This window comes from Dendrobium catenatum, unplaced genomic scaffold (genome assembly GCF_001605985.2).
Source record: "Dendrobium catenatum unplaced genomic scaffold, ASM160598v2 original_scaffold_48743, whole genome shotgun sequence".
In the NCBI taxonomy this organism is placed as follows: domain Eukaryota; kingdom Viridiplantae; phylum Streptophyta; class Magnoliopsida; order Asparagales; family Orchidaceae; genus Dendrobium; species Dendrobium catenatum.
The window spans coordinates 149,310-172,498 of NW_021367197.1; the positions used below are offsets into that span (position 1 = coordinate 149,310).

At 35.0% G+C, this 23,189-nt stretch overlaps 1 protein-coding gene across 1 annotated transcript in view; it reads left to right on the top strand.

Annotated features, from left to right (window-relative positions):
- The first annotated feature begins 4,802 nt into the window (after positions 1-4,802).
- LOC110093142 (probable transmembrane GTPase FZO-like, chloroplastic) overlaps positions 4,803-23,189 on the top strand; it is a 34,537-nt gene continuing 16,150 nt past the window's right edge. The window contains exons 1-5 of the mRNA XM_020817939.2: positions 4,803-5,485; positions 5,798-6,351; positions 6,468-6,536; positions 13,248-13,445; positions 14,296-14,427. Coding sequence (XP_020673598.2) covers positions 4,996-5,485; positions 5,798-6,351; positions 6,468-6,536; positions 13,248-13,445; positions 14,296-14,427 — 1,443 coding nt within the window. The 5' untranslated portion in view covers positions 4,803-4,995. The remainder of the gene's footprint in view (positions 5,486-5,797; positions 6,352-6,467; positions 6,537-13,247; positions 13,446-14,295; positions 14,428-23,189) is intronic.

The window sequence follows — 23,189 nt, forward strand, 5'->3', positions numbered from 1 at the left end:
TGTACTATTGCATATGCTCAACTCTGTTTAGTTCTATATCATTATATTATTGATTATTAATATATTTCTTAATATTGTTTTAAGTAAGATTTCTTATTGCATCAATTTTTGTTTACCAAATTATGGAACTTGTTTAATAATGATGAAAGTGGTAGATTAGCTTTTACAAATTTTTATGCTTTGTTACATGTGTAGTACGGTTCAAGCTATACTATCTCAGTTTCACTCAAAAATAAAAAATAACTAAGAAATAAAAAAAATCTAAAAAAAAAAATAAAAGAAATCAAACATGACGAACCCTATTAATGATAATGACCAACCTAAACCATTAAGAGAATACGCTAACCCTTTAGTATATTGTCTTCAATAAAACATTGATAGGCCAAGCATTCAAGCAAACAATTTTGAAATCAAACATTCAATCATTCAAATAGTTCAAAATTTCAAAATGCTCATTTTATAGAATCTCTTGTTGAGGATCTAAACCTACATATTGCAAGCTTTTAAGAAATGTATGTAACATTTAAATACAATGGAGTCTCGGATGATGCCATTATGTTTAGATTATTTCTATTTTATTTGAAAAATAAGACAAAATTAGGGTTAAATTTCTTACCCCCATGCTCTATATCAACATGGAATGAGTTAGCTTAGAAGTTTTTAGCCAAATATTTTCCACTCTAAAAAAATAGTCCAATTAAGAAATGATATTACATCTTTTAGCTAGTTAGATGGGGAGTCAATTTATGAGGCTCAAGAGAGGTTTAAGGAACTACTTAGGAAGTGCCCACACCACACTTTATCCAATTAATTGATTATTCAAATATTTTATAATGGTTTGGTAGGTTCCCATAGAGCTATTCTAGATGCTGCAGTTAGAGTTCTTTGATGTTCAAGCCCTTCGAAGAAAGAATATGCTTTAATTGAGAAAATGACAACCAATAATTTTTAGTAGCCTTCTGACATAATTTACCTTAAGAAGGTTGGTTACATGCATGAATCTGACGTGTTGTCCATTTTGATCTTGCAACTTCTTATAATTTCTAGGAAATTAGATAACTTAGGAGTTAGTGTAACCTCTGGAGCACATATGTATATAGAAGAACCTACATATGTAATGCCTAGTGATCATAACTCATCAGATATAGAATCTCTAAATTTGATTAATATATATAATACTCCATATTCCAACCCTTATAACTCGAGTTGGAAGAATAATCCCAATTTTAGTTGGTATAATAAACAACGTAATCCTGTAGGCATTTGGAATTCTCTTCCAGAATAGAATTTTGCCAAATTTAGACCTAGTTATCCTTCAAATTTTAATTTGAACGATTAATATAATGATAAGATGCTTTCCTTAGATGATTTAATGTTTTAGATGGGAACCCAACGCTAAAGTCAAAGTGCTGCCATAAGGATATCAGAATATCAATTAGGATAGTTAACGCATTTATTGAATAATAAACCCCTGAGGAACCTTACCTAGTAACAAAGAAATCAATCCTAAAGAGAAAGGCAAGGTGTATTATAAAGTCATTAAGATTATAAGTGGTAAATAATAAGAGGAAGTAGTAACAACAAAAGATGAGCATAACAAGGAAACACTATAATGACTTTTATTGTGGGATTATTCTTAGTTTTGGTCATTATCATTAATAACAAACACTATAATGATCTTATTGCCCCTATTCATAACAAACTTTTATCGTGGGATTCTAATTTTCTTAGTTTTGGTGGTCGTGTTACTTTAATTAAAAGTGTGCTTTGTGTTTTACCTGTTTATGTGTTTCAGACTATATTTCCTACTCAAACTGTTTGTAATAGGATTCACAAGATTATTAATAAGTTTTTTTGGAAGGTGTACTCTCTCTTCTTCTAAAATTATGTGGTCATCTTGGGAGAAATGTTGTGGTGTGTTGGATGAAGGTGGTCTTGGTTGCAAGTACCTTTCTGACATTGCTAAGGCCTTTTCTTTTAAACTTTGGTTTAAGTTGCGCTCTAAAGCGAATCTCTGGTCTAAATTTATGATTTCTAAATATTGTGTGGCTAATCACCCTACCATTATTTCCTCTAAAATGAGTGACTCTAAAGTTTGGAAAAGATTGTGTAAGATAAAATGGGAGATGGAGCCTTTTATTTCATGGTAGCTTGGTGATGGCAACATCTTTTTTTGGTAAGATAAATGGCTTGTTAAGGACTCTATTGACTCCATTTTGAACTCTACTTCTTCTAATTCTATTTAAGTTAATTTTTTCTTTAAGGATCATGGTTGGGATTATGAGAAATTATCTAACAGTATCCCTGATTGCGTTATTTCGAGAATTCTTAACTTGCCTATTAATTTCAATTCTAAAGATATTATTCTGTGCGATTTTTCTAATGATGGGGAATTTCATATTAAGAATGCTTAGCATTCTTTTAGAATTAAAGGTAACATAGATAAGATCTTTGCTAACATTTGGCACAAGAGCATCCCCTCTACCGTTTCTATTTTTCTTTGGAGAGTTCTTCATAAATTTATTCCTATGGAAGACAACCTCATTAAAAAGGGTTTCATTCTTGCGTCGAAATGCCAATGTTATTTTCAAACTGAAAACATGCATTATGTGTTCGTCTCTGGTCCTGTGGCTGTCAAAATTTGGGTCTACTTTGATGATTTATTTCAATTAATAGTTTTAATGTGCATCTCCCCCTTAATGCTTTACTTAAGTCTTGATTTGTTGATACTAAAGGTCACATTTGCAATATTATCCCCTCCCTTGTTTTGTGGATTATTTGGCTGGAAAGAAATAGCTCCTTATTCATTGGAGTTAGGATGAACCTCCTTAATATTATCCAAAGGGTTAAAGATAAGGTCTTATCTCTTGTGGCTGTCAATTTGATTACTGTTAAAAGTTTTAAGAATTGCGTTCATATTACATCTTCTTTGGGGATTGGTTGGAAGAAGGCTCCTGCTACTATCAATGTGATTTCCTAGATTAAACCTCCTCCTATTGTTTTTAAATTTAATGTTGATGGCTGTCATTCTGAGTATGGTGCTGGTTGTGGTGGTTTGATTAGGGATTCTAATGGCTAGTTGGTTATGGATTTTGCGGGGCCTGTTCAAAATTGTAATATTAATTTTTGCTATTGGTTTGGCCATTCTTTATGGTATCCAACTGTGCATTCCTTTGAACTTAATTAATTTTGTTGTTGAGGTAGTTCGGGTTTTAACATCACTTAGTTTCAGGTTTTGGAGGAAGGGTGTTGTAGCTCGAATTTTTTTTATGTTGTTAGGGAAATTAAGAAGTTGCAGGTCTTTATGAATACTTCTTTCACTCATATTGGTATGGATGGTAATGCTTTGGCTCTTTGGCTTGCTAATCATGGGTGTAACCTGGGGTGTTTTACTTATTATATTAAAACTTCTATACCTGCTCAGCTTAAGGGTCTGCTATATCTTGATACGTGTGGTTTCTCCTATGTTAACACTGAATTTTTTGGTTCTCCCTATGCTATTCTATTTCTGGATTTCCTGTTTGCTGGGAGATGCTTTATCTTTGCTTCTCCTGTTACGGGGGAGGGGTTTTCTATTTTTGTTTACTGGGGGTGGATTCATATCTGGCAGCTTCTGGGCTGTTTCTTTGGTGTCTATCTTTTGTATGGTGGCCTCTGTGAAGTTTTTGTTCTTGCGAATTTAGATGTGAGCGATGATTTCTGTCTGGATGCTGAGGGGTTGTCCATTTGTTGCTCTCCTGCTTCGTGGGGGTTGAGTGATTTTGTCGGGTTGCAGTCCTTGTGTGGTTGTTCTGTCTATTGGTTATGTGCTGTTCCCAGCCTCTCGGGTTTGCAGTTTATGGACATTTTTCGGTGGTTTCTTGGGTGGCCTTGCCTGAATGGTTTGTATAACTTAGATTTTTGGCTCGAGTATGGGGGGAGTTATTATCTTGCTGGTTACTTTGTGATTGTCTTCCTTGCTATGGTTGGGACTATCTTGAAGGCCATGTATAATTCTAGCGCTAATCTCTGTTTTGTCTGTGAGACCTCTAGTAGCTGCTGCTGGATTGCTTTTGGTGGGATTAAGTGGCATGGAAAATCATAATGAGGCTAAGTTTATTGATTGTTTTCTGAGCTCTTATCATCTATTTTCTAAGACTAGCTTCACTTGGGTGTATCTTATATTTTGTTTATTTACTTATTTTTGTTCTCTTATCTATGCTACTAATACCTCTTTTGCTTGTAGCCTTCCTTTTTTTGGTTTCTCTTTTTTGCAGAGGAAGTAGGTCTTCAAATGTTTTGGCAAAAATACTGAGCTTTATGATTATTTACTGGTCTTTCTTTTTTGGATGCTGGTCTTTAGCATATGTAGAATATTACTAGGGTTCATTGTATTTTTTGATAGTGGAAACTATTGGCTCGTATGTTTTCTTTACTTTTGTTTTGTAGCTCGTTTGAGCAATAGTGAGCTGAGGGTTTCCCTTAAGGACTCTGTAACCTTTTTTTATATTAACGCATAGGTTCCTCCATGGGTTTTTTAAAAAAAAATTAATTGCTTCATAAAAAGAAATTTTTAATAATTAATTGTGTCATGTCTAATTGATCCTTAACTAAGCATTCCCAATTATTTATTAATTAGTCAAATAAATTAATATAGTATTATTAAATGTTTTTTATGTGAATTAATTTTATTTCAGTTTTATTATAGAGTAAAATTCAAAATTCTTATTCAAGGAAAATTGCTTTTAATTTTAAACTCCAAATAATTAGTTACATTTTTAAAATTAACTCCTTAACAAAATTTAAATAATGCCGTTCAAATTCTCCACCACCCAAATGTCCAAGCGCCTCTCCTCTCTAAGAAGATAAGCTCTTCCGGCAGCGGAAAAACCCTCACTCTCTGCACCCGCCATCTCCTTGAAAAACCCTCACTCTCTTTCCCCGCCACCTCCTGGGCAAGCTTTCTTCTTCTTCTTCTCCTTCTCAAAACCGTAAAATTCCCCAAGCCGCATTCTCATGGTTTCCATTCCTTGCAACTATTCTGTGGCAGCTCGCCTACCGCGGTTCCCTTTCCTCGCTGAAACTCGCCTCCGTAACCTCTTACCCCTTGCTCGATTTCACAGATGCCGACCCGCTTCTGGTCCAATAATCGCCGCTGGGTCTAGCCCTTCTGGCACCGATCCTCTCGACGGGAAGCCGCAGCCGCCGAGGACGCTATTCCCCGGCGGGTTCAAGCGGCCGGAGATCAAGATTCCTAGTTTGGTGCTTCGACTGAGCGTGGATGAGGTGCTTCTCTGGGAAGATGCCGGCACTGCGCTGGGCGAAGCGGTTTCGAGGGGAGTGGGGATTGTCGTGCTCGAAATTGGGAAGCAGAGCGGAGGCCAGTTTTACGAGGCAGCCTGCTTGTTGAAGTCGCTATTGGGTGACAGAGCTTACCTTCTAATTTCGGAGCGTGTGGATGTCGCCGCCGCAGTTGGGGCCAGTGGCGTTGTTCTCTCTGATCAGGGTTAGTTTATGGCCCGCTGTTAACTTGGAGTTGTTTTTTTTTGTCCGAGAAATGGTTTTAGTAACTAGGGTTTAAATTCGTGAAGTCTTAATACAGTAAATTGTAAGAATAATAGCAGAAGAGAACATAAGCTGGTTTTTTGGACCCATCATTTTTCCATTTTCCTAAATCATTCTACAAATCTTACGTTGTTCATACATTGGTTATCATCTCTATCCCGCATACCTTATTTTTCCAGTTTAGTAGGTGTTGTTAAGAGCAGTATGCGGAATCATACTTTATCTGGCTTTCTTGAAACTATTTGCAATGCAGGCATTCCTGCCATTGTGGCAAGGAGTATGTTGTCGAAATCCAAATCTGATACCGTTTATCTTCCCATTGTGGCAAGAGATGTACATAATGCAATCTCTGCAGAGCATGCATCAAGTTCTGATGGTGCTGACTTTATTATAATCAGCAATGGAGGTGGAGGTTGGAATAGGGTGTTTCAAGAATCATTTACCCAGCATGTCAAGGTGCCCATTTTCTTAAATATGGAATTTTCTGACAGTTTAGCCACTGATGCAGTGTCCACATTTCTACAATCAGGAGCTTCCGGTCTAGTTATTTCCATAGACTATCTGAAGCTATTCAGTGATGATTTCTTGGAGAAGATATTCTTAACCAAACATGGTCCAATAAGTTTATCACAAGCTGAATATGCAGATTCCACTAGAGTGAAAATAGATGGTTTTACAAGTATGTTTAATGTGGTGAAAGGGATTGCTGGATTTATGAAACTTGAGGACAAAGAGATAAAACTTCTAGAGATGGAAAATCTTTTGTTACAAGAAGCTGCTGCAGTTATACACAAGGCTGCGCCAATGGTGATCCTCTAATGTTAACATTTGGTAGTTGAAGATGCCCTACGAACAATTTTGTTACACTTTTGGGAATCTTTGACGCAAGTAACAAAAGATCAAATATTTATATTTTATGGCAGATGAGTGAGGTTGCACTTCTTGTGGATGCTGCTTCTCGCCTTAAGGAGCCCTTTTTGATGGTTATTGTGGTAATGAAAAAAAAATGACTAGCTAGCTTCTATTTTGATTCAAGCATTTTGGATTGCATGAAATTCAAGAATTTATTATTGGTGATACAAAAAGTCTTCCATATCATTTGTTTTTTGCATCAAAAAGCCCTAAAAAATATTCTTTTAAGTGTTTAACTGGAGCTTTGGGAACCATTATTGTTATTACTAATAAAAACAATCTGTCTAAACTACGAACACTCATTGAGTATATTGTTTTTATCTTTCAGTCTTGAATAATTTATCATGAGTTGCAATTCCTGTATCATGCTACCTTGTAAATCAGTAAAATCTTCATTCAGTTGGTCTTTGAAACTTGATTTTTAGATTTTCCTTGTAATACTTTTGTTAGCTTATTCCTAGCAAATTATCTTTTTTTGTCCAAATCCATGTCTACAATTTTGGGATTTTCTTATAAATTTTTATCAAGAGAACATTTATGCGTATTAGACATTTTTCTAGCTGATGATTTGAAATATTAATTGATGCCGTAGTGCTAAATTTATGTGGAAAAGCGGGGATAATATTGAATTTTGAGATATGATCATGACATTAAATAATATTTTTAGCTTTGGACAATGGGGCTTGTGCTGGATATTTACTGGTTGGAGGCGATCGGATGCCTGATTGTGTTTTGGAGAATATTGCTTTACTAAAGGTGCTGCTCTCTTGCTCTTGATTTTTTGTTTAAACCGGATGGTTTTAATGAATTAAAAGCGAGGGAGTGGTTTCCAGAAAGAAGTTAATAAATAAGGCATTGCATTCAACTTTTATTTTGTGATATTGGAGTATTCTTAGTTGAAACCTATATGTTTAGGTTCATGCATGCTTATCGTGGTCATTTAGATGTCCTCCATGTTGTTTGAGTTGAAGCAGAAGTATCTTTCAATAAAAACTTTTTTTTAATGCGAAAAGACCTACTAGAAATGAATACAATTGATGCAAAAAATAATGACAAAGTGATCATGCTTGACAGGCAAATAAGATTTATGTTGTTTAGTCTTATATTCACAAGAGAGGAGGTAGATGACTGATTCACCTTCCTGAAATCACACATGAACAAACAAGAGTCATAAAAATGGTCTTCTCCAAATTTAAGTGCACCCAATCTCATTACACAAAGATGCTCCAAACCTCTCAAATTAATGAAATATGGAAATTTTCTAATGCATAGAAGTGCAAAAATCACACTAGAAGGTTCCTTCTTGTATGTTCCTCATACCAGGTTACATACAAGTTATTTCTTTTGTTTTGTTTTGTTTCTTAGTTATAGTTGGTTACAACCCTCAAGTATACCCTAGTTTATTTTTATTGCTCTTATATTTCTTGGAGTCTAAGGTGGAAATTTATAAATTAAATTATGTTCAAATTGGACTTGGAGCTAATTTATAATTAAAGAATTTTGTAACAATTAAATTGCATATTACCTAAGAAGATAATTTGGATAAATTTGTATTTTTTTCGAAAAACTGTTGTTTTGCATTTTATGCTTATCTTTTAGAGCAATAATGTTGAGATAATATCCTAACAATTATCTTATGATTCAATAATATAGAAATCTTGCTCCATGACTCTTCCTTAAACTAGACTCTCTAAGTTTCAGAAGCTTTGAAGGATTGGGAATCATGTAATCACGTAAATCATAGTGACATCAAAGCTTAGCATATGTGTTAATTCTCTTACAATATATGGATTCATCATAATAGAAGTGCATTTGTCACTAAATCTTCATACCCTCGAGGTGATTGTCTTCTCATTCTAAATGTTTTGTAGTGGTATAATATAGTATCATGGGAAACTGAACAACATGAGAGTGATCCACATGATTATCTCCAAAGAAAATTTCTCTCAGCTTGCGCCCGCATTTGTTTTGAAACTTGAACAACAATCATATGCTTAGCACAAAAACATGGCCAGTAAGTAGAAAGCAATTCCTTAGGAGCAATGGCGGATCCATGGGGGGCCTACGGTGGCATGTGCCACCCCCCTCTCAAAAAAATAAAATAAAAATCTAGACATATGGGAAGGCAATCGTAGGGACTTCTTGGCTTACATGAAAACTACTGTACCGTTATGGCCACCGGTGAATAAAGCATGTTATGTACCTATAGATCCAGCAGTCCAATCAAGAGCATGACGATGAACCAAGCAATATCCATGGCATCGCATACAAATCTATAAAAAAATATAAATAAGTGTAGCTGTAATTGTAAGGTTCTTTCACTGTTTCTATGTTAATTTTAAAATTAAATCAATATAATTATTAGTATCATATATTTTATAAATAAATAAATTTTATAGAAATTTGAAAATAAATATAGAATTTTAGAAAAGTCTAAATAATAATTTTATTTTTTTAATTTTAATATATTATAACCGTTATTTATCTGATTTATAAATGATTTATAAAACTGCACAAATTAATCATTATTAGTATTATTTTTTTTTGGCTTTAAAACTACCTATGCTGGTTCAAGTCTGGATGAAAAAGTTTAGAGAATTTTTAAAAATAAATTTATGCCCCCGCTTAAAAAATTTCTGGCTCCGCCAATGCTTAGGACGAATGACAATGATGCTGATATGCTGAATTAAGAATCAACTATGACTAAAAGATCATAAGTCAGCTCAACACCTAATTGAATTGTAACAATTCTAGTGTGTTGAGTTTTATTTCTTGTGATTGTGATTGTCATTATCGTGTTGCTTCTTTCTTTTCAAAACCTAACAATTTCTTTTCCCTTGCATTTTTTTTTTAAGATAGGCAAGCCATATTTTTGAATCTCTTGTAAAATTATAAATACAATTTGAGATGAAAGTTTCCTGAAATGGATGCCTCCTAATCAGTAGTCCCTCAACTTACCTTTGTCTCCCACCATAAAGCTTGGCAATTATAGCATTAAAAATACACGAATATATATACTCCATGCTAATTTTTTCTTTGCCATATAAAATGGTGCCATGGAAATTGTTATGAGAGCAAGGTGAAGAGCAAAACATTAAAAAGCTTGATTGTCATTATAAACCATTTGATCTATCTTCTTTAAATCCTTAAACATAGAATTAAACTTATTAAGATGTGATATAATGGGTCCAATTTATTATATGCATAGAAAGTATATTTTATATTTCTAATTTAGGAGGCTCTTATGAGGCCCTCAAGTCAACATCAAGGTGAATAAATTATTCCCAACAAAAGACCAAGCAATCTTTTGCTAAATGGGCCTATTCAAATTATTTGGCACATACTCCAAAGTCAAGATTATTTACAATTTTGGAATAGGCTTAGTGGCCACATGCTGAAAAATAAAAAGAGATGAAACATTTTAATAAGGAGCTTGATCGGCACATGCTTGAGGCCCTATTGAGAAAGTAATTTCCATCCATATGATCTCTATTTAGAAAGTAGTGATAGAGCATGTGTTAAAAATCAATGTGTAAAACTAGTTTCTAAAAATGGATTCTATCGAAAAAAAGGAGTGTTTTTATTGGATTTTTTTTTTCAGTGGTCTTTATGATGTATAAATGAGAGGCCCTTGGTGTATTTTTTCCACAAGAATTGACATAAAGCTCTAGTTTATTTAGTCAGCTACATATATCTATAATTTTGGAATATGCTTAATCGAAACAAGTTGAAAAATAAAAAGAGAGGAAACATCTTAAGAAGTGTTTTGGTCAGTCACATGCTTGAAACCCTATTTAGAAAGTGGGGATCAACCACATGAAGGAGAGAGCGAGAGAGCACGTGATGAAAATCGGTGAGTAAAACAAGTTTCTAAAAATATATTCCATAGTATGAAAATCGGTGAGTAAAACAAGTTTCTAAAAATATATTCCATAGTCAGAAAGTATTGGTTTTATTTTACTTTTTTATTCTTATCTAATATCTATAAATGAGAGAACTTTTGTGCATTTTTTCTATACAATAATTGATGCCTCCGAGGTTGAGTTTTTACCTTGATTCCAAGGTAAATGTTTGTCCACGTGAATCCTATTTAGAAACTAGTGATAGAGCATGTGTTGAAAATCAATGAGTAAAACTAGTTTCTAAAAATGGATTCCAAGCTAGGAAAGTAGTGATTTTATTGAATTTTTTTTTTCATGGTGGTCTTTATGATGTATGAATGAGAGGCCTATGCTAGGTAAATGCTAGTATCAAAATACTAGTTTTACTTTCATATTTCTTTTGTTATTTAAACTTGTCATATTCTTAAAAATATCTTATAAGAACTTTTTAGATTTTGGCACATTTATAATTAATTGTCATCACTTAGTCCATCACTATGATGTATAGACACGGACACGGCGACATGGATACGACACGACACGGACACGGGACACGTCAGTTATTGAAAATATAAAACACGTCACGGTTTGGACACGGTATTATAGTTTTTATATTTAAAAAATAGTGTATAAAAATTAAATAAGTATAATTTTAAAAAAAATTTGAAAATAATAAGTCATTTAACTAGAATTTGTGCTTAAAATGATTAGTATTAGGATGTCGAGAGTCATGCCTCGATGCCGTTTATCAGTCACCGAGAGAGGAGATGAAAATACCTTCACTACCAAAAAGAAATGAAAATGAAAATATCCGATGATTGGGTATTAAGTGCGGACGTTGATTTGGTGTTGTGGATAGGAAATAAGAAATTTAGTTTAAATGCTGCAAAATACAAGAAATTATATTTAAAAAAATTCATAAAATATTTAAGATACGCGTGTCGGACACGTCTGTCCAATTTGTATTTAATATTTTTTAATCGGACACGTTTTCGGAGTGTCCGACACGTGTCGGAGGAGTGTCTTGTCGGATACGGTGTCGGACACTGCACGCCTCTTTGAGGAGAAGTGTCGGTGCATCATAGGTCCATCATCATATATTAGTTTTTGGCAAGGGTTGAACTTGCTCCAACATAACAATTATTGAATGGTCCCTCGATAAAAGATTGAACAACAATTTATTTTTGTTTTCACCCAATACCCATAACACGCTTTGTTTTTCATTCTTTTTCAAAATGAATTTTATGCCCAAATAGGTTGAAAACCAAGGTCTAGACAACTTACTAATTGTGGAAAAAAAGGTTTATTTTGAAGGTGGACAATTTGATGGGATTATATATCTCAAGACATTTATGGAATGCCTGGAATCTTATAAAATTCGTTGTCCACTTAGACAAGCCAACATGCTCTTATTCTACAAGGATATGAAGTTAAATTAATGTTTCGTTTGATTTTGTTTTCCTTTCTTTTCAAAATTCAATTGATTGTATCATTAATTTTTGTTTGCATTGGAATCATGTAAAGTAAAACTCTAATTTGCACGTGCAATTTTTCCATGGCTTCATAATTATGAGGAACACACTTGTAGTGGAACCTATATATCCTAAGAAGAATTGTGGTAATATATATTTGTACAACACAACAAAACACAAAGGTAGCAATGTTACTAATCGAAGCACAAGTCTTGTAGAACTATTGATGTGGGTTAAGAAAAAAATAACTATTTTTTTGTTAAAAATAAGAAATCTTTTACGCATAACAATAAAATATGAATTGAATAAGGGATAATGAGATCTATACAATAAGAGAATATTTGAATGAGGAATGATGGGATCAATGATAGCTTTATTTTTCAACAAATGATAGATCACAACCTTTATGTTTTTCCATATATCTACCGAGCAACAAATTATTCGTGCTCTAAAATAGATATATTTAAATACTTAAAAATATAATTATTTCACTTTGAGATTTAATTCATACCTTTTTTAATTTAAAAATCAAAATTTAATCTAATTAAAACCAATTTGCGTTTGGAATTAAAACAAATTAACTAAACCTTGTAGAGCCTGTTGTCCAATGTCATGCAATATATTTTATATAAGAACAAAACACTAAATATTTTGTATAAGAACAAAATGAAGGGAATTGCTAAGTATTTTAGTTTGAGGTCTTGAAAAGCAAATGTTAGCTTTGAAGAAGACACATAAGGTACATAAGATTTTGGGATTTAATGAGAAACCTATTGAAATTTTAGGAGAAATGTGAGATATTATAATAGTATGATATGATAACTAGTCTGTTTATCATGTGATGTTTAGGTGTGCTAGGTTAATACATAATGAATTTATAAAAGAAAAAAATTGTAGATGATGATGTAACTTGCAGATACGTTTGAAAAAAAAAAGGATAATATGCGACGAGAATTGCATGAGGTCATAAAATAAAATATTTTAAAATAATAATAATGAGCTTCAGTCTGCCAATGACATGAGCTTCAGTCTGCAGTTTTTAGGAAATGTTGATCATGGATAACATTATGTATAATGCTTTTGTGCCCTTGGTCACATTAGCCTCAGGGAGTATTACATCAAATTAGAAAAACATTTGCTCAGAACACTTATTTCTTAGGATAATCAGATTACTTTTTCTGGTTTACAATCAACCCCTTAGTGGGATGCATGCTCATTTCTTGTTGTTATACCTTGTAAAGAGAAATACATTGAGATGATCTTATTATTTACGCTTTGTTATGAAAGGATTTGATCTTAACCTGTAAAGTATTAATTTCAGAGGTTACTTCTTTTGCAGGTTATCACATTCATACAAGATTCCATCAGCTATACTTTCAAAGTCTTCTTTTCATTTATTTGGCTATATTCTCATTTTTTTCTAATTCATCTATTTTAGGGCGAGTTTAATTCTGGAAAATCAACTGTTCTAAATGCTCTCCTTGGAAGAAGGTACCTAAAGGAAGGAGTTGTTCCTACAACAAATGAGATTACTCTGTTATGCTACTCTAAGACGGATTCCAACAAACAGGAACGATGTGAAAGAAATCCTGATGGCCAATTTATATGCTATTTATCGTCTCCAATTCTCAAGAACGTAAGTCCAGTTCAGTATTATCATGCTTATGTTCAGCTTCGTTTTCTCTAGGCATGCAAAGTATTTTATAGTTCTTTCATTTGATAAGCTGTGTTAATGATATCAGAACACTTCCCCCTATTTTGGTATGTTTAATGATATCAGAACACTTCCCCCTATTTTGTTATGTAGCTGTGCTGTATGTGTGATGCAAAAGTGTTGCTCTTTATCATTATAAAAAACTAATGCAGCTTATATCACTTACCTATCATATAGGGGATTATAAATATAGCATAGGTAAATGTTATTTTGATGTTCTTTTTATTCTGTATTATCTAGCTTTGAAGGGCACAAGTGGAGTTCCGTGGATTTAAGTATATGAATTCACTGTATGTAATGTAACGCCATCAGCAATTCTGTCCAAGTTACATTTCTTTACTGGAGCATCTTCTTTTTCTGGCTTGACATCCTGTGTGGTAAAAAATGAAGATCAAGTGTGCCAATTGGAAGTTCTGAACTCATCTCCCTTTCAGAGTCTTAGTGCAGCTAGTTGGCATTCTGAGCATTCCATTAGGACACCTTTTTAATTGTATTGGGTAATGTGAAACCTGTAGTACAATGTCTGCCGAATCTCAATTAGAAAAAAAAAGAATATTTGGACCAATTTCTTCTTTTGAAGATTGATTAGAAAGAGAACTCATTCATGAATTAAGGATCAATTCCTTTAAAAGTGTGTAGTTTGGAGGGGTTTCTGTGTCTAAGTTTGCATTATTTTTCTAATTAGTCTCTTTTTATTTGAGCATGCTACAGCCTCAGTAATGTTTTTTGTTTGCAAAAATGAAAAAAAAAATGTTTTTGTTTATGGAAACAGATGAACCTAGTTGATACACCAGGCACAAATGTGATTCTTCAAAGGCAGCAACGTCTTACTGAAGAGTTTGTTCCTCGAGCTGATTTGGTTCTTTTTGTTCTTTCATCAGATCGGCCATTGACTGAAAGTGAGGTATGCCTGTTAAATTTTTTGTGTATAACCTATGAATGTGTCTACTAGTTGCTTCATTAACATGAACCATTAAGGCTTCCAATTGATGCATCTTAGAAGTGAAAAGTAATCACATTTATTAAATTGGTGCACTCTGTTTCCACTACAACAGCAACCATAACAAGACTTTATCCCACTGCATGGGTTCAGCTACATGAATCCATTTTCTCCTTTTTTTACTTCTATTTCCTTTCAAAAGTTAAAATGAGATGGTACCAAAGAAAATTGGTTTCTTGAGGTTGACGACACAAATAATAGTTGAATTTATGATACGAAGTTGATGATTTGATCCTGTTATCATCAAATTTATGTTAATTGGTTTCTTACCTAATATGTATCTTATATTTTATTTTCTTTGAGAAAATAATACTTGTATTAAAAGCATCAAATGTTTCAGAATGATTTGGATAAATTGGGCTACATGAAAGCAATACATACATCAGAAAAGGGGGGCAAAAGAAGCAAGGGTTCTGAGCTCAATTATGGAAGTGTACATTAGGAAAAATTATAATAAAGTTTTTAAATGAAGTAACGAAAGCAACTATGTACTCTATCGATCCCTTCTTGGTTTAAATGAAGTGACGAAAGCAACTATGTACTCTATCGATCCCTTCTTGGATTGTAACAGTAAGGGTTATTGTTGTTTGTCATGATTTACCTAAATAAACAAAATGTTTGTATCATCTATTCTCTCTGTTAAAATAACTGAAGCTTGGCCTTGGGCTAGTTCCTTGAAGTGAAATATGTTGACCTTTTGACTGGCTTTCAATTTCAAGCTGTTTGGCTTAATGGCCTGACTTTTGATTCTTGAATCTGGATGGTTTAAGTTTATTGTTGCTATAAATTGAGTGGTGCCTATTTGAAAAAGGCCAGGATCAGTTCTATTACAGCTCATATAGGATTACCGTCAAGGAAATTACCATCAAGGAATATTTGATCAATGTGAAATTTTGAATTTAGATGGACCTTACCAAGCCATATAAACTTGTATCTTGTGTTTAAGATCTTTGATGAATTTTTTCTCTCATATTCATTTGATTTTGCTCAAAATTTATCACTAACCTAATATCATTTTCAATGAGATCCATTATTAAAAAAAAAAAAAAAATTATGGGAGTTGTTGACATTGACTCGTCCTATTAAAGTGACTTAGTAGCCCTACTTCAATGCACCTTATTCTAATTTGACCCTAAAATAACCCATTGCATTGCAACAGTTGTCTCATATTCTATTTGTGACATGCACCATACTTTCTATACAATTCCTAAAGAACTTTATGGCCAACACTTGGCATTCGGAGCTTGTGGAACATTATGTTTAACATCTATCAACAGTGGAGTTATTGATCTCATACCGAACAACCAAAAAATTGGAACACATATTTTTAAGAGAAAATTGACAGTGCCAACTGCCAACTGTAATATAAAAACTTATATACAGTTTAGATTTTTTTTTTAAATTTTTTATAGTGCCTTTACAAAACCCTTTGATTGAACATAGCTACTAACCAAACAACAAAAACAAGCCTTTATCCCACTATGTGGGTTGGCTGCATGAATAATTTGTCTCCATTGTGTTTGATTAAGAGTCAGATTCTCATTTGTATCTAATAAAAAGGGTTATTTCTAATACTTTTTAATCAAGTATTTTTTGTTATATCTTTACCTTTCTTAATATAAGCTAAATTTAATTCATCTACTCTCTTAACTGGGTCACGGAAGGCCGATGTTTTATGTGACCAAACCATCTAAGACCTCTCTAATTTATCTACCACTGTAGCTACTCGAACCTTTTTATGTATATATTCATTTCTCATTCTGTCCCCCTAAGAGTGCAGCCACTCATCCACTGAGCATCCTCATCTTTGAAACACTTAACTTAATTTTCTGCTTCTCTATCAATGACCAATATTCTGCACCATAAAGCTTTGCAGGTCTTACCATCATTTTATAGAATTTTCCTTTAAGTTTGATGGGTTCTTTTCTATCACACAATAAGCTCGATTCATTCCTCCACCTAAAAAAAGAAAGAAAGAAAGAAAAAAAAAGAAAAAAAATTCAAGTACAAAAATACTAAAGATGGATCCTTTGGTGCCTCTTTAACTGCTATCCTATGTGTCTTCGTCCATTAATCCTTTGAACTTCTTGTCAATGCTAGTAAAGTAGTTAAAGAATGCTATCACATCCTTCAATAGGAATTGCTCCTAGAGAACATCAAATTCAAAATGTTGAAGCCTTCTTCTCATTCGCACAAACCATTATTGATTCAATCATCACTATTCTTATTGATGATGGCCTCTTAGTTGGATGAGGCGAGTTGCCTTAGTTGCTAACTCTTTTACACGTCGTTCAACCTTTTTATCTCCTCGTAGGATTATTTGTAGGTGTCATCATTTTGATGCTACCTTTCCAAGCTCTATTGGAGTAATATTTCATTATCGACATGGGCAATACTCTTGTGTCTCGCCGCCTCGAGCTTCACCTCCAACCCAATGACTCATGCATCGCTGCCGCCACCTCTTGCTACTCTGGCTTATTTTCTTGTTCTATTTAGCTGACAACGTAATTGAAAAGTTACTTGTTGACCCCAATGTTGTTACTTTGACGAGTTGTTTGGTATTGGTTGATTGTTGCCCACTGGCATAGATTCCATCTTTTGTTATATGTCGTCAAGGTGACAGATGAAATTCATTAATGATGCCTTAAAATTCTAAATGTTTTGTGTTAGGTAAGATTCTAGATACGATCGATGTTGGTGCCTTAGAGATTTTGCAATCTCTGTAGAAACTTGATTGCATTTGGGTAGATAGGTTGATGGGCTCATTGGCTCTATTTGGCCTAGGCACCAACCAATGTCCTACATCACTAGATATTACTTGTGACCCTTAAAAGATAGCTACATACTGCCGACGAGGGACTCCTAATCATCTTGATCGGTACCATTGTTGGTGATGTTTATCATCTCCCTTACCGGGTCTATTTTCATCAGTGGAATGATGTGAAGAGTAGCCTCCTTGCTAGCCTGACTCACCATAATTTCATTATCTTCACCACTAAGGTTAGCTACCATATGCTCCTACGTTTTTTCTCTTCACTAGCTTCACTAATGTTTCCATCATCATCATCAGCTTTGTCTAACCTTATTTCTTAGGAGGGGTGTAAACAAGTCGAGTCAAACTTGAATTGGGGCTAACTCACCTACTTAAGAGCATACTTGAATTCGGTCTCAAGCTCGAGGTTGGCTCCCTATAAAAATAATAAGATTGAGCTTGACTTGTGAGCTTGAGACAAAGTTAAAATGGAAAGTTGTTGCAGATGGATGTGAGCTTTTTACAGATGGAATTGACAGGGGCTCCTTGGAGAAGGTAGTGACGCCATCGATGGTGTTGGGGAAATTGTTTATTTCTTATTGGAGTAGGTAACTATGGAAGTTCGTTTGGATCTTGTTGGAGAAGGCATCAATGGGGGCAAGCGGTGATTAAGTTGCGGTGGGATCTCACTAAAGAAGACATTGATAGGACCAACATTGGAGAAGACATTAATGGGTGCAATGATGTTTAATGAAATGAGTTTGTGAGATTTTTTATCGATATATGAACTGAATTTGAGCCAAGACTAATAAACTCCAAAGAAAGTCTGAATTTAAGGCATCCATTCGAGCTAGCTTGCGAGCCAATGAGCCAAGTCTCATCAAGCTTGAAGTTGAGCTTTATTTAATTTATGAGCAGTGATTAGACCATGAGTTTGAGCTCGATGCTTGATAAGATCGGCTCACGAGCTCATTAATGAGTGAATTTTGAGCTAGCTCGACTTGCTTATGCCCCACAACCTGGTAGCATGCTTTAGCTTCTTCAGTATTGACCCAAACAGGATTTTGTTGAGTCCTAAGGATCCTAAAATTCTTGAATAGAAATTTGTTCTTGAGAGGAGGGATGTGGCCAGAGTGAATATTTATCGGGGAATGATTAAATGATTTGGGACAAGGGTTATATAGAAAGAACTTTTGATGCATTTTCATCAATTGAGAATTAACGAGAGCTTTGTACAACTTACCAAAGAGGACTATCATATTGATTTTTAATTTAAGAATGAGATTGACCAATTTTAGAAGATCCATAAGATTGACATTGTTAATACAATAATTAAAGTTCATCGAGTTGGAGGATAAAGGAAATTTTCCTCCAACCTTCTCACTGATAGATTTAATGCAATTAAAATTGTCCAACACAATCCAAGGGAGATTATATGAATAAGAGGCATCAAAAGATTATTCACAAAAAACCTTTTGATCAACGGCATCATTAGTCGCACATACAATAATGACAAGGAACTTATTGGTTAAAGAGGTTCAGAAGGCCATGAATGAATTGGGGATAAGAAAGACTAGGAGTTAAAAGAAATCCTATTCTTATTTCTTTTAATTTAAGTTCATGCTCTTGAAAATTAAATTGTGAAAATGATCTTCATAAGAAAAAATGGGGGATCTCCTAATGAAAATGGGCCAATTAGTTTGTCCTTGATAAATTTAGTTTTTTAAGTGCAAAACATATTAATTTGAAATGTCAGAGTAAGGAACCTACTATCCATAGGATAGGACACTCCATTTGGAGGTCCTTTATATTCTAGGTGGCATGTGTTGGGCGTGGAATTGCTTTTTGTTGTTTGTTTCTTTTAGTGAGGACTTACAACAATATTGCCCGTCCCCTCGATTTATTAAGACATGAAGGGTATTTCTAATTTAAATGTCATTGTTTAGATTTAGTCTATATGGTAAGGATTTTTTTTTTTTGCTCCTTCACAGAGCTGATGAGGCCCCAATTAATGACTAACAAAAGTTGTTGATGGCCATCTAAATTGGAAGAGATGAACTTTGATGGTGTTTATTTAACTTTGTTCTGCTAGAAAAGCTTGTGATGTTCGTGAGAATTTTGAATGAGTTCAATGTCAACTCCATGGTCATAATGCTACTCCAGGTGAGCAGTTCCTCTAACTCTTTATTGAATGGAAAGAGCTACTTAGATCTCGTCTCAAGATGTTCATAACTAAGTTGAAAGATCATAATAATAAAGATATCTCTATTTTTAAATTTTACAACAAATGTAAACACGTAGCTATTGGACATCGGTTCGCGGGGGCCACCTAATAGCATAGGACATTGAGAACTTGAATTGTATGGCTAGAGAGACTTTAACCTAATATTATTGAGATTGAATGATAGGTAAAGTCTTTTGCATAAAGATCTTGGTGTTCCTTTTGTTGGCTTTCGCGTTGAGAGCTACAGAGCTGGAAGCCATGAGCTCCATAACATTGACGATGACACCATCTATTCTTCTTTATGGCATGTCGTACATCTGATCATGTCTGCGGATGCCATAATCATTTTAGTTAGACCTTCCACTCTAACAATTGTCTCATTGTCTATCTACCTAGACTTTATCATTGTATCCATTCCAGTTAAGCTTTTGTTGTCAAATCCATGTTAGCGATTACTTCACCTTATCATATCTTTTCAGATGGCCACCTTTTGGGTCATTATTAATCTTGAAATTCAACTCAATAATAAGATGAATCGTCTTTCTAAAGAAACCAACATAAAAGAATATGTATTAAAAATGAATTAAAAAATGAATAACACAAATTAGATATGAGAATTTTGAATTTTTTTAATATTTATAGACCTATTGAGGAATTTTAATCAATCTATTATTAAGCTTTATTGAAGCCTCTCATGAGGCAACGACAACTTTGGGTGGCATTCTGATGAGGACATCCGACCTTGGAGGGCCTATCAGAGGTGTGGCCGACGATCTGCGACCACGATCGCACCGATTTATTTTTTGAATTATTATATGTATTTGATTTATTTCTGCATTTTCTCCTTTGTACCCTCACTTCAGGGGATAGTCATATGTAAGCCCTAAGGGCATGTTGATTTTTTTATTTTTCTTCATGAGGCTATTTAAAAGTCACCTTCTCCTCTTTTGAGGTTAATGAAGATTATTATGAAATTTCAACAATTGTTTCTTATGTGTTGTGAGAGAGAGAGAGAGCCTTGGAGAGAATCCTAGGTGAGGGAATCAAATCACCGATCAGCCATAGGAAGCATCCGGGCTCGTGGTTACTCTTCTTCCTTCTTTCTTTCTTTCCCCTCCTCATCCAACCGCCGGCCAACCTTCCCCAAGAGCCGCCGGCCAAGGTCTCCTTCCCTCCCTTTTCCCTTAAGCCACTTGCCATCCCTCCCCTTCTCCCTCTCTCGGCCAAAATTCCACCACCATCATAACCCCACCGAACACCACCCCCATCTTCACCTCCAAACCGCCGGCCAACATCCCCCTCTTCTCCTAAGCCGCCGGCCGACCTTCCCGCCCCTCCTCCTTTCCCTAAGCCGTCGGTGTCCTTCCTTTCCCCTCCTTTGCGTCCAAAATCTTTTTCAAATTGAACTATTGAATACTTTCCTATTTTGGTTCTTCTTAAATTTGGAAAGTTTTCTAAATTCAAATTCCAAATTATTTGAATTTGAACTCTTTCCTAAAATAAGTTGACTTGTTATGGAAACCTCCCCAATTTCCTCCACCTGAAGTCAATTAGAGATTCTCCTCTAATCCACTTTGCTTAGTTAATGTCCTATGTTTGGAATGGGATTTCAAATCCCCAATCAAGCCCCCTTGCATGACCTGCCCCTCCCTCTCTCTCCTATTCAATTAATGCCCCATTAAACCTTCCCATCAATCCATTACTTCCCCTCCAAGACCAGCCACCCCTCCCTTCCCTCTTAATTCTTTGGGATTCAAATTAAAATCCCTCTAATTAAAACTCCCAAGGCTTCTTGTAACTGCTGTCCTCCATCTCCTTTGTCAACTACTTGGTTTTTCTCAATCTAGAACCATCTAGTTGAAGATCGGAAACCTACACAGTTGCTGCCCGACTTCTGGTCATCTTTAAGGGTGCTGTCTCGAATTTCCAGCAAGCAAAAACCTGTCGACCTGCTGTCTTGATCGTCGTAGTGCTATCAAGAAGTTCCTAGCTGCTGCCCAATAATTTCAACAAACTCTTATTGCTTTCCCGCTGTCCGAAAAGTCTCCGATTGCTGTCCAGAAGCTCCAGTATCTGGTTAGTAACCATTCCCACATCTTGATGAAGGTAAACTCTCTTCCAAGTCTTATATCTTCTAAGTTTATCCTTAATTGTGGTATCGTAACGATCTTGAAAACTTTCTCCGCAAGCCAACTTTACTAAGAGTTGAGTGAGGGATCTATTTTCTTAGTGATTAATCTCATTGTTAAATTAGGGATTTCTCGTTGAATATCCTTCATGTATGCTATGCTCGAATAATTGATTATTTTATGATCTTAATATCTTATTGTGTGACTTGGCCTAAGCTTGTTTTACCCCTCACTCATTTTCGTTCATTGTTTAAAATCACTATAAGTTTAATATTTAATATTGCTCTTAAATAAAAACGTGCAACTTCTTATTTAACATTACCTAAGCATTTAAGTTCTACATCATTTGGTATCAGAGCATGATTTGCATTTTGGTGCATGTTAGATTTTCTTTCTTATTTGTTTAGCATTTAAATCGCATCCTGCATACATCATTAATTGGACTGCTAGCATCTTTAATCTCTTTAAGTTTGCATATCTCTGAGTTATCCGTAAACATTAGGATGGATCCAAAACAAATACACAGGACTCTAGGTCTATTGCTAGGTCAGATGAACACCATTAGCCCACAACTTAAAGAAAACCATTCCGACCTAGCTGAACTCCGCCACCAAACGACGGAGCGATTCGACACACTAGAACGAGTTAGGAATCATCCTACGCCGTATGAACCTTCTAGACCTCCTTCGCTGTATGGGGACAATACCTTTCTAGATGAGGGACACCCCTATGCCCCTTATCGAGCCCCTCAGTACAGCTATGAAGTATGAACATAATCATGATCCGGACACAACTCTATTGAAAAACATCAAGGTAGATGCCCCAAACTTTTACGGTACCCTCGATCCCCAGCTCTTTCAGGATTGGATTAAGGGTATGGATAGTTTCTTTAAGTGGTATAACATTTCTAAAGCTCGAAATGTCTGATTCGCTGAAATGAAGCTCACTGGTAGAGCTAATCAATTTTGGTCCAACCTGGAAAGCCTTGGGGAATCCCGAAACGAATATCCTATCACTGATTGGCCGTCGATGAAGCGCGAGCTCAAGAAGAAGCACTTACCTCCCTCGTACTTCCCTAGTCTCCTAGATAGGTGAAATAGGTTAACTCAGAGCAACAAACTAGTCAAGAAGTACATAGCAGCTTTTTGATGATTATTTGATTTGTTGCAAGGGGGAGACTTCTACTACCCCCGCGCAAATTTTTTCCATGATCCGTACCGGGTTGCTCGAAGACCTGCACAATGAACTGTTTGCCCGGAATGTTACTACCTTAGAAAATGCCTATAGCCTAATATTAGACCTTTAGGAAATTTGCCCCCAACATGTGAGTCGACATCAAGACTCTAGGTCTTCCTACCGACCCTCTAATAGTTCGACCCCTCACCACATCACTACTCGGACAACACCTGGAAACCCTGCCCGACCACCTTATGGTCCTTCCACACCCCGTCCCGACTTTAAAAACAAGCCTCCCACCCCTGATACCCCTAGGTCCCACCCAAGGACCAAGTGCTTTCGATGCTAGGGGTATGGGCATATCTCCACTCAGTGTTATAGTCCC